This window comes from Berghia stephanieae, chromosome 1 (assembly GCF_034508935.2).
Source record: "Berghia stephanieae isolate SIO BIC M18660-M18661 chromosome 1, UCSD_Bste_1.3, whole genome shotgun sequence".
NCBI classification, from domain to species: Eukaryota; Metazoa; Mollusca; class Gastropoda; order Nudibranchia; family Aeolidiidae; genus Berghia; species Berghia stephanieae.
This window is the reverse complement of record NC_088360.1, coordinates 7,426,735-7,438,427: the sequence shown is the minus strand read 5'-3', so window position 1 is coordinate 7,438,427 and position 11,693 is coordinate 7,426,735. Positions and strand designations below refer to the sequence as shown.

The window sequence follows — 11,693 nt, the reverse complement described above, 5'->3', positions numbered from 1 at the left end:
CACAGCGCTTTTGGTGACTTTTTCAGACTTAGTGCTTTCGATTAATTTTCTGTTTTTCCTGTTTTTCGAGAACTTACTTTCATATCTAACCATAACTATATGAAACACAAAAACCAAAATCTATTACTATGACTAATCTCCTGCAATCGGGGTACTCGAATTGGAGGTATGGATATCCTTATTTTGTTCCTCGTTATCATTATTATTATTATTATTATTATTATTATTATTATTATTATTATTATTATTATTATTATTATTATTATTATTATTATTATTATTATTATTATTATTATCATTGATGTCGTCATTTGAATTTTGTGTCTTGCCTTTATCATGGTCATGTTGCGCTGTAACATTATCATCTTTTTCCTCGGCTCCATTTTCAGCAGGGCTCTCCATGATTTCTTCATTTCCCTTCCCCTCATTTTTATTTTCCTCCTCTTTTTTTCCTTCATTATTCTGTGCACTTATTTCCTCGTTACCAATTCCTATATTCAACTCCAGGTTTCGTTTTGGATTTACGTTAACAAATCCAAACTCTTCTTCAGTCTCTCCAAATCTGTCTTCAGCAGTTGCCGGTAATTTTGAGTAGGGTGTGCCGGAAGCCCCAAAATTACTTCCACTATTTCGGAATCTAAGCTCATCGCGTGACGAAAACGTCATCGTTCTTCCATCAATGGCCATAAAGCTTTGGGTCATTGGTTCATTGTCTATTGGACTGGCATGGGGAGATGTGAATGGCCGCATTTGGTCGTATGTAAGACCTTGTTCTATGACGACTTTGTTGAATCTGCCCTGCATCCGAGCTCGCGGTTGTAGTTTTTCAGGGTCGGCCATGACTACTTCTTCACCTTCCTCGTCATTCGTGTACAGCTTGTCACAGGGGGAGTGTGTTAATCGCCATGCCTGTATCAGAATAAAAATAACAAAAAAAAATGTATCCGTAAGCATCGCCATTGTTTGGTTTTTAGTCACTTTATAATAGCATAAGTCATACGTTCGTCAGATGGTTTATGTTTCAATTTTGATGTTAATGGCAATGCTCAGAACTAGAGTTTATTTAACTGTGGATTTTATTCTATATGGTAAGATGATTTGCATTCATTATCAATTGAGTAAGTTGCCAGTGCGCACTTTGATAAAGTAGAAGGAAAACACACACACACACACACACACACACACACAAACAAACACATATACACAGCTGGATTGAGATGGTGTGTGTGTGTGTGTGTGGGTGTGTGTGTGGGTGTGTGTGTCTGTGGCAAGAGAGAGAGAGAGAGAGAGAGAGAGAGAGAGAGAGAGAGAGAGAGAGAGAGAGAGAGAGGCATATTTTTAGCTTATTAAATGAAAAAGTTGCAGATCTAACCTGCGAACTTTAAAAAACACTTTTACGAGTGACGGTATTGACAAAAATTAAAGAAGGACTTAGAGATGGCTCAAAATAAAAACAGAGATTTGTTATGGAAGAGAGAAAAGAGAGATAAAGAGAGCGAGAGAGAGAGAGAGAGAGAGAGAAAAACAAAGAGAGTCTCAGTTACTGATGTTCATTTGCAGCCCATGACATAAACCATCTGATGCTTCATTACAGGGTATTTTGGCAAATTGACAATATCAGAGGCTACACCTTTATTCAATGTGTGGACACTAATCAGGAAAAAGCCAATCCAAATATTTTATTAATATGCACTTTTAAAAACACGACCATAAGTAGCACCACCAGGAAAGGTAATATTACTCTCTCTCTCTCTCTCTCTCTCTCTCTCTCTCTCTCTCTCTCTCTCTCTCTCTCTCTCTCTGTGTGTGTGTGTGTGTGTGTGTGTGTGGGTCCAAGCGCAACAAACCAATTTGGCAAAGTGATACTAAGCTGCTAGAAGCTGTGGACTGTAAAAAGGATTAAACACAAATGAATAATATGACATTTTCAAAACAGAATGAAATACAAAATGGAATGTTTCGGACTCATAACTGTTGGCTGAAGAACTATTTTCAGCCCGAAACGTTCCGCGTTTGGTATTTTGATCACTTTTTAAGCTGTTATGTACATTTTTGTTTGTTATTTTAAACCAATTTGTGTAGTTCTCTAGACGATTGACTTCCATCAAGTGATATGAAATGGTAGAGATCAAGCTGTATAATATTTCATTTCATAAAAATGACATTTGTTTAACTTTCAAATGTTTATTTATAAAAAATAAAGTAACCATTCAAATTATCACAGTGAATATATTCTGACTTAGATCGAGCTGAAGAAATTTGTTTTCTCGATCGTGGTACCATGGTAAGCAGTGAAGGATAAACAATTAAAATGATTTAACCAGAGGAACGTCGAGTACCTTTTGCTGTTCCACTCGGGACATGAGATCTCTCAACCTCTCATACGTGGCCAGCCATTTCAAAACGGTATTATGGCGGAATGAAACTAATGCGTATAAAGATGCTGAATTTGTGTATAGTATTTGTGTCCAAAAGTAGAGATCGTGACTGGAAATAAATGAGATTCACTCATATCTATTTCATTCAAAGCCTTTTGCTATTTTTCAAGATTTTTTCTTACGTAACAGAATTGGGAAGAATACTGATATAATATTAAATGTTATGATGACGCCTTTTCAATGAGGACGGTTTCAATCGTCATGCTCGAAAATTTGGCCTTTCATCCGTGACAGGTGCAGTTAGAGCCTTTATTTAATATACTCTAATTCCTGTTTGTTTTGTGTTGTCATTGAGCATTTCTAGTGTTTATTTTGAGGAGTTTAGTCGAGGTGTATAGGGCATTCATTTTTAAAGAACCTGCACATTTTTTCTTAAAATGTAATTTTTAAAATGGTGTGGGCGTAGAGTTTGAGGTAATTTTCTAATTTGAAAAAAAAAAGAATTTTTTAATAATCAATCACATGCCATTGATAGAGAACAGCAATGAGACTATTTAGTAGTCGTTATTTGGATCTTTTACCGCTAAACATGCACATCGCATTTCAATTGAAGATGAGAGCGCATAAAACAACTGTGATTTTGGATTGTGTTTGAAGCTCTCATAAAGCGGACGATGCATTTTAAACTGCTCTATGTATGAGAACGGGGGTACATTGAAGTCTCTTTAGTCTAAACTACATTCTCTTATAATTTTGGTTAAAAAAAAACACTTAACACGTCTTTGCTTTTTTTGCCCAATAATAGACAAAGATTTGGGAATTCCCTTCTAATTTTCTCACTCATTAGGAACATATCAAGGAAAGTTTGATCTTGAAGAACAATAGTACTTTTCCTTTAAATAGATGAGACTATACAAGTACTTTTGCGAATCATTTGGTTTAGATTAGCGAGAAAATCAGTATGTATCCCAATCCTTCAGTATCATGTGCTTCAGTTTAATTTCTCCTGCAATACTTTTAACAGTCTTATATGAACTTAAAAGAGGAATATTGTGTCTTTCCAAAATTGCATTGGTTTGTAACAATTCCTTGAGTGTAGATAGATTGCTATATTGATTCACCATCAGTTACATTTTTCATTCACTCCAAAATCCAACCAATCAACAGCATTGTTCTCATCAAACACAAGTAGGATACTCGCGTTCCTCAAGTGTTGTGTGCAAGCAATTTGCAATCCATCAAAAAGTTTTGGTTATATTGGCATTGAAAGTCAAGGGAAAATTTCTGTTTTGTCGCAATATGTAAATGCCCTTACTGAGAAGGTTGTGTTTTGTTTCCTCAACTTCCAAAGACTAAAATTGCCTAAATGTGACCATTTTTACTCTACACTCAATGTTCTCTATTTAAATTGTGTTGCTATGTGGTCTTGTGGCATGACACTCGCCTTCGGATTGGAAGGTCCTTTGGGTTTTTAGCTGCGCATAGTTGAGTTCTTGGAAAAGACTCTTTACTCACATTCTCTCACCGTACTCAGATGTAAAAATGAGTACCTGACTGTTAACAGTGTTGTCCCTATCGGAGGAATTGTAATATTGCCTAATAGACGTCAAGTCTCGTCCTACATGTTAAGTTTTGCTATTGGTAAATTTGTTTGTAAAGCGCTTTGAGCACGTTTACTGGATATTATTATATAAATGCTCATGGATAATTCACTTCAACATGTTTTCGGATAAAGCGATAGGTCAGATAAAGACTATTCCTGCCCATTCATTATTCCATGCCCACTGGTGTCCCAATCCATCGTCAGTCAAACCTTTAACAGCGAGCCTGGCATCTTCAGAGCAATTATTTCCCTTGTATTTCTCTGAATAATATGAGCACAGACCTCACTCGATTTCTTGCAATGACCGCTATGTAGCTCGGAATTAATAGATTTTGAATTATAAAGGCTAAACTATTATAGTTTATTCTAATTTATATGATATTGAATATGCATCAAGAATTGCTTGTTACCCTTTGGAAAAAACAAGTCTATTTTCCCATACTTCTCACCAAATCAAACCCGATCCGGCCACCCAAACAGTGCTGCCAAACTCTAAAAAAACACGTGTTTCAATTTTTGGCCAAAACAAAGATCTCGTCTTTCAAAGATCGATTGATTAAAATGACAGTCGTCTTGTCTCAAATTCTCCCAGATTTGATGTTTTGACAAGATGCCGGTCATTTTTATTGATCGATTTTTGAAGGACATCTTTTCAGGCCAAAATTTGAAAAACGATGGCTTTTCAAAGAGAGCAAAGTATTAGGTGGACAAATGGGCAAGGTCCCAGGTTTGAGTGTTTTTCCTAAATGAGGGTCATTTAAATCGATCGATATTTGAAGTACGAGTTCTCGGACCAATTTTTAATACGAATTTTTTTTCTAGTGTATGGCAATTAACTGGTTAATTTCGCTTGAATTTTATCAGAATGAGAAAACGTATCCGCACATGCATTGTTTCAATAATTTAATCCGAACTGTCTTCCCTAAAATATCCGACAACGCAAGATTAACCAACTTAGTATAGTCTTGTGGATTATTTAACTAAAAATATTATACTGACAACACTTATCCCGGCAAATTACTTGTAAAATTGTGGAATTTATTTTGATTGAAACATATCGTATTTCATTTGTTTTGAGAGATCACATTTAGGCTGTTTAAATATGATTATGCTCAGAAAGAAGTCATGAAAATGTTTTCGACTTTCCATCGTTTTCCCATCAACGTTTTCACTTCATTCATAGGTAGAACGATAGCAGTGTGGGAAAATCTTCGTCATGTCAACTTCATACTGATTTCATTGCAAAATCAAAAAATGGTTAGACGTCTAATAAATATTATGCTTACGTAAATTCATCAACATGACACTTGAAACAACCAAATAAGATGTTATGTATTCTAAAATGAGTTCGTTTGTATTTTTAGAGTTATAAATAGCAATACTAACGAAAATGTGAAAGCGGAAAGGCTTCGAGTGGGAACAGTACAGACAATGGGCGTTTTGGGTACAACCCTTCGTCAACAAAACAATTTTAAAAGGAACGTTAAAAACACCGAAGCCTTTCCATTTTTCGTTAGTATTTTCACGATCTCGGGCTTCAGGCAGCCCATACTGTTCTCTACCTTTCCAATTGTAAATAGCTGATTTCTACTAAACGTCAAATGGAATGCTAAAAAGTAGATCTTGTAGATTGGTCCTCAAACGCGTATGTAATGCTGTTTCAAGAGGACGACGACAAAGATATTTGAGTTGCTCAATTTTTTGTTTGAAAATATCAAATTATGAAACTAGGGAGCAGGCACCGGTAAAAGATAAAGATGTGAACAAGTGTCTATGAAAGGTGCCAGACAAAGCATCCTATCATACCGTTTCATTTTTCAAAATTTTCAAAATCTATATAATCAAAATAATATGCCAGTTTATAAGTGTCGTTAATTGAGAGAGAACAAACAATAACAATATATACAAGTTGAGCAGAATAACTCTACTTACCCTATGTTTGACTAAGTGTGGATACGTCGCTGATAGACGGGCAAGCACGGTTTGGCGTAGATGTTGCAATTTGTCACTGCTATATCCTTCCGCCAGCAAGTAGTTCTGAATTGTCTTCACAATAAGTTCGTCGTAAATTTCGGACACTATGTCCACCTTCGGCAAAGCCATTGGTGCAAACAATCTGGATTTTTGTCCCATGCTGTTTAGAGACCTGGTTGTAGGCACTGACCATGGTGGTCGAAGTGAATCGTCTTCAGATCGTTTACTGTCTTTTCCAGAACGCTCACGACTTTCCGGAATTGTCGACACCTGAGAACTGACAAATTCACTAGGTGCAGCTGGACTGGATTGAGACACGCCATTGTTCACAGGGATTCCATTACCCCTAATGACAGGTAGTCCTTCAGCAAACGTCACTTTTCTCTCTCCAATACCGTTTTTCGATTTATTTGATACTCCAAGAGCTCGGCGCTTTGCAGACGCAGAAATCTCTGGAAGTTCAATACTGTTTATAGGACAGGGACGTCCGATTTTGGGTGGCATTCCAGCTTGAGATAAGGTGTCGTGGATTAGATAGCCTAAATTCCGTCTGGTGATCTCAGCATCGGCGAGGTCATCGTGAGAATTGAGAAAGCTGAATTCAGGTCGACTTCCGATGGAACTGACTGGTGTAGGAGGATGTTTAGAGAGGGATGGGCGAGTCCGAATCTTTGACATTGCAGATTGATCTGGGACCTGTCCATGAAAGATATTAAAGTAAATAATCATCGAAGTATCTATATTTTTTACAATTTTTGAAAAACAATTTTGATTATAAATGATTATCTATATTATAGTTTTCTAAAGAAAGTATTTTAAATCTGCGTGTAGTTGAAATGATAAAGTAGCCATCATTTTAAATGTATTGGATTTGTCATTTTTTAAACTATACTAGATTAGATGACAACAAATCAAAGAACTGAACAGCGTGTATGAAAGGTGCCAGACAAAGCAACAAAGAAAAATACAAGAAAAGAAGCCATCCCAAAAGATCAGTCGACCTCGACCGGGGATCAAACCTCAGACCTTCTGATTAACTGTCAGACGTGCTACCATTACATTACACATGTAATGATAGCACGTCTGACTGGCAATAAGAAGGTCTGAGGTTCGATCCCCAATCTCGGTCGACTGATTTTTTTTGGGATGGTTTTTTCTTGTATTTGTCTTTCTTGCTTTGTCTGGCACATTTCATACACACTTGTTCAGTTATTTATCTAACACGGGTGCCTGCTCCTTAATTTCTTCATTTGTTAAAAGAAATCAACTGACACCTATATAGTGTATAATTTTTGAGAGATTAACATGTCATCCTACGAGTATTTATCATAGCCCTCGAGACATATCTTTAATACATTTATAACAAGAATATAATATTGATTGTCTGGTACTACATTAAGAGCCCTAATAGTGTACTAAACGACATCAAATGACGAAATTGTGCTAAATAGGATATTGAGATTGTAAACCTTTAAATGACAAAACTTATTTTCTTTCGAACCATAATTTCACCAATTATCAATCCGTTATAGAGGTCTACAAAAAAGCTTTTGATAGAGTACGCCACGAAGAAATACTAAAACAACTGCACTCCATTGGCGCTGATGAGAAAGACCTCAGACTCATGCAAACATTATACTACACCCAGCAGGCATCTATCAAAATCGGAAACTCTACAGGAAATTCCATTCCTATTAAGAAAGGAGTCCGTCAAGGGTGTGTTGCCTCACCAGATCTGTTTAATCTATACCAAGAAACAATCATGAGGGGCATAAATAATATGGAGGGAATAAAAGTGGGAGGTCACAACATAAATAATATAAGATACGCAGACGATACGGTACTCATTGCAACATCAGAAATCCAACTTCAAAAGATTGTTGACAAAGTGGTAGTAGATAGTGAAGCCAAGGGAATGGAAGTAAATATCACCAAAACGGAATGCATGGTAATACAGAAAAACCCCGAAAACAACAAAACCTGCAATATAACGATTCACGGCGAGCAACTTACCAACGTAGAAAGTTTTAAATACCTAGGTTCAATAGTGACAACAGATGGAAGATGTAACCGAGACATACGAGCAAGAATAACTCAAGCCAAACAGGCCTTCATGGACCTGGGAAACATTTTGAAAAACAAACAGATGTCGTTCGGGATTAGATTCCGAGTCTTGAAGTGCTACGTGTGGCCAATCTTGTTATACGGATGCGAAAGCTGGACTACAAATGCAGAAACACAAAAGAACATTGAAGCTTTTGAAATGTGGTGCTTGAGAAGGATGCAGAGAATATCGTATACTGCACACAAAACGAACGAAGAAGTGCTAAAACAAACATACCAACAAAGGAAACTAATGCCCTTAATAGTGGATCGACAACTATCCTTTTTCGGACACATAGTAAGGAAAGATAAGAATGAATACCTGGCAAGTTGTGGAAAAATACCTGGTAAACGCGCCCGGGGAGACAAAGAAAAACACTCATAGACCAACTGAAGGGCTTCACCAGCCTAACAATCCAAGAGCTGTTTGAAAAGGCAAGAGACAGGGAGGAATGGAGAGAGATAATTCATGCAGTATCCGAAGCCTGGACCAGGCATGGAACCTAGAAGAAGAAGATAGAGGTCTAGCTCATAATATGAAACACGAGATAAGTTGTGCAAACGATATGATTCTTCAGGTCATAGTAATATTTGACCTTGCCTAAAACGTGTTAAACAAGATAGCAAAATAAACCCATATAGGGTCCCAAGGGGGAAATTTGTCTTTAACGTCTATTTCAATGGAAGACTGGAAAAAATCAGTCGTCAGCTGCAGTGCAGTGCCGCAAAGTGAGCTGGGTAACACAACACAACGGGTAGTTGAACTCGGTACCTTTCAGGTACGAGGCAAAGACAGCCACTGAAGCACTATGACCCACATAATGCGTGATGATATAATATATGTCATTACAACCAAGTTATTACCTGAGCCACAGGTTTAATCGGCTCGAGCCGAAGTCCCATATCAATGCCAGCCTCTCGAATACGCTCGGTTTCCTCCCTTGCCTCCTGTATCTTTCTCCTACGCGATGTTAAAAATCTCTGTCTTTCTCTAGCAGTCTGGGATGTCCTTGTACTGTGTTCATTATTCATCTCTTCTGCATCCCGAGGAAGTTGGTCAAGAGTGACGACAAAGTACACAAAAGGCCACTCATTGGACGAAACAGGCCGGCCAAGTTCTTCTTCCATCCTGGCTTTACTGGCAGCTTCCATGTCTTTTTGGATTCCAGACTTGCTGAGATTGGAAAGACTTCTTTGCTCTTTTAGCATCTCAACTTTACGACGGATCGCCTCGTCGCTGCGGAGTCGACTAGATGCTAGGTGGCGCTTGAACATACTCATCTTTTCTTTCCGTACCTTGGGATCCCGCCCCCCTGAGTGTATTGAGCTCAAATCCGATCGAGTCCTATCAGGACCCAGGTGAAAGTCTTGCTGACTTGAGGTTTTTGGCGCAGACATGACGCTGCTGGAAAATATAAATGAAAAAAAAATTGATATATAAGCTGAGATCTTGATATGTAACTCATCGTTTTAAGCCGGCATAAATCTAAGTGATCGAAATACTGAAGATTGAACACATCATAGTCAAAATATGAAGCTTGAGTTGAATTTATCTTTACTTAATTGGGGATAATAGATATTTATGAATTCGTAGTTAACTAAATTTCATATCTGATTATTTAGCTCTCTAATTAAATTTCTCCGACACATCACAGCATTCAGGCGATTTGTCACATAATATAATAAATGTTTAGGTGTGAGAGGCCCTAGTCAATTTGACGTCGCAATTGAACTGCGGATTCTGCGGACCATGAAACCCCCTTTGCTCATTTTTCCGAGCTATACTGGGTTAACCTGGGTCTGTCGTCAAGATCGATGCTAAAGAAAATGTTTACCCGAGCGAGAACAAATGATGTTTTGAAAACATAAAATTCACATTAAATTTCACATTCACAGATGTTCGGTTTCCTCAGCTGATTTTAATGTTTCGAAATGTAAAGTATTACACATTGGAAAAAATAATCCATGTCATAATTATTTTACGGATACTTCTATGTCAAATCTTCTTTCCGTTGTGCTTTATGAAAAAGATGTAGGAGTTACTTTTGATTCATTTTTTTTTAATTTTGATGTACATATTGATAATTGCTTAAGACGTGGAAACAGAATGATGGGAATAATATATAGAACCTGTATAAGACTTGATAAAACCATATTTTTGTATTTGTATAAATCGCTCGTTCACCAATTCTAGAATACGGAAATTGCATCTGGAGCCCATTATATAAAAGACAATCAATTAGTATTTTGAAAGTTTACAGAGGAGAGCTACCGAAAAGATTTATGCCATAAAGTATTTATCTTATAAGGAATGGTTAGAATTTCTTGACTTACCAAGTTTGAAATATAGAAGAATTCGTGGGGATTTAATCAAGGTTTATAGATTGGTACAATGTATGGATGGGACAGACGATTTCAGATTTTTTTTCATATTCTATCTAATATTACTTTTACTGGAGGGGACAAGTTTAAGATTTTTGTCACTAGATGCAAAACAAAGATAAGACAAAACTAGTTCGGTATTCGTATTGTCCAGAAATGGAACAGTTTGAAATTTGAAACAAAGAAAGCAAAATCCACGGATTATTTCAAGGTGTTAGTAGACAGGGAATTATATGATGAGAGATTTATATATCACAAATGATGATTGTTTGCACTGCTGTTGACATGCCTTTCAATCTTGTATGTAAATAGCATGCATTGTTGCCTTATTACGGTTATCTTCTATATGTATGAATGTATGAGTGTGTGTGTGTGTGTGTGTGTGTGTGTGTGTGTGTGTGTGTGCTTTGCATGTCAAGGTTAAAGATATATGTTTGAACATCATACATACATGAATACATTTAAGTTGTTATACTATCTTTACCACGTGTATTCTTATTGTAATCTTTCAATCAATTTAATATTAAGGGCATTCAAGGGATTTAATCCTATTTCGCCTATACCATATGTCATGTTATGTTACGTCATATGACTAAAATTACTATTTTTTAGCTTTTGGTAAAGAAACCCGAATTTCAAATCTCAATCAATTTCGATGACCTCCCAACTTTTCCAAAAGTCTCAAAACTTAAAGTTAAAATCGTTGTAATCTTAGTCGCTCAATATTTTAAGTTAAGTACTGGCGAAAATGAAATAAAGAATTTCCTTAATATGAATATATGTCTCAATGAATGTCATGCTGCTAAATGCTGTGAACCTCTAAAAAGCAATGCACAAAATGAATATAGCCTTACAGCTTCAAAAAAAAAAAATTCTTAAAAAACGGAAAAACAAACACAACAAAACATGGATCTGTTTGGGGCCAAAACCCTTCTTCAACGAACAACCAAATCAGAATTAACGATTGTACTGTTTTTCTATATTTGCTGAAGAAGGGTTTTAAGAGAGAAAAAAATCCGTGTTTGGGTATTATGTTATTTTTGGAAGCAGATATTGTTCGCCTTGTATGTTATATTTTTGTACGGATCCGGGTACATAGAGCAATCAAAAGACAAGAAAAAATATCCACATAACAGGTCATCACATCTTATCTAAGAGTTCCAAGTCACGGCCGAATTTATTTTCATTCTTTGAATAGAAAAAGAAATAAGATAAATAGTATACCTGTTGTTTATTCCAGCATAGCTGTCGTA

General features: G+C 36.5%; 1 protein-coding gene across 1 annotated transcript; it reads right to left on the bottom strand.

Moving 5' to 3' along the window:
• On the bottom strand, positions 1-11,693 carry LOC144967132 (uncharacterized). The gene is made up of 4 exons (XM_078903990.1): positions 11,665-11,693; positions 8,923-9,460; positions 5,914-6,651; positions 1-909 (listed from the first exon to the last, which is right to left on the bottom strand). Exons 2-4 carry the CDS (start codon positions 9,454-9,456, stop codon positions 133-135), a joined length of 2,049 nt encoding a protein of 682 aa, XP_078760116.1. The 5' UTR covers positions 9,457-9,460; positions 11,665-11,693; the 3' UTR covers positions 1-132.

Bases quoted from the DNA above. Each gene is read 5' to 3' on its own strand.
- LOC144967132 (XM_078903990.1), bottom strand. From the start codon at position 9,456: ATGTCTGCGCCAAAAACCTCAAGTCAGCAAGACTTTCACCTGGGTCCT. The intron at 6,652-8,922 runs GTAATAACTTGG...TTTCATGGACAG, and splicing joins CGATTAAACCTGTGGCTCAG to GTCCCAGATCAATCTGCAAT. The intron at 910-5,913 runs GTAAGTAGAGTT...ATTCTGATACAG, and splicing joins CACACTTAGTCAAACATAGG to GCATGGCGATTAACACACTC.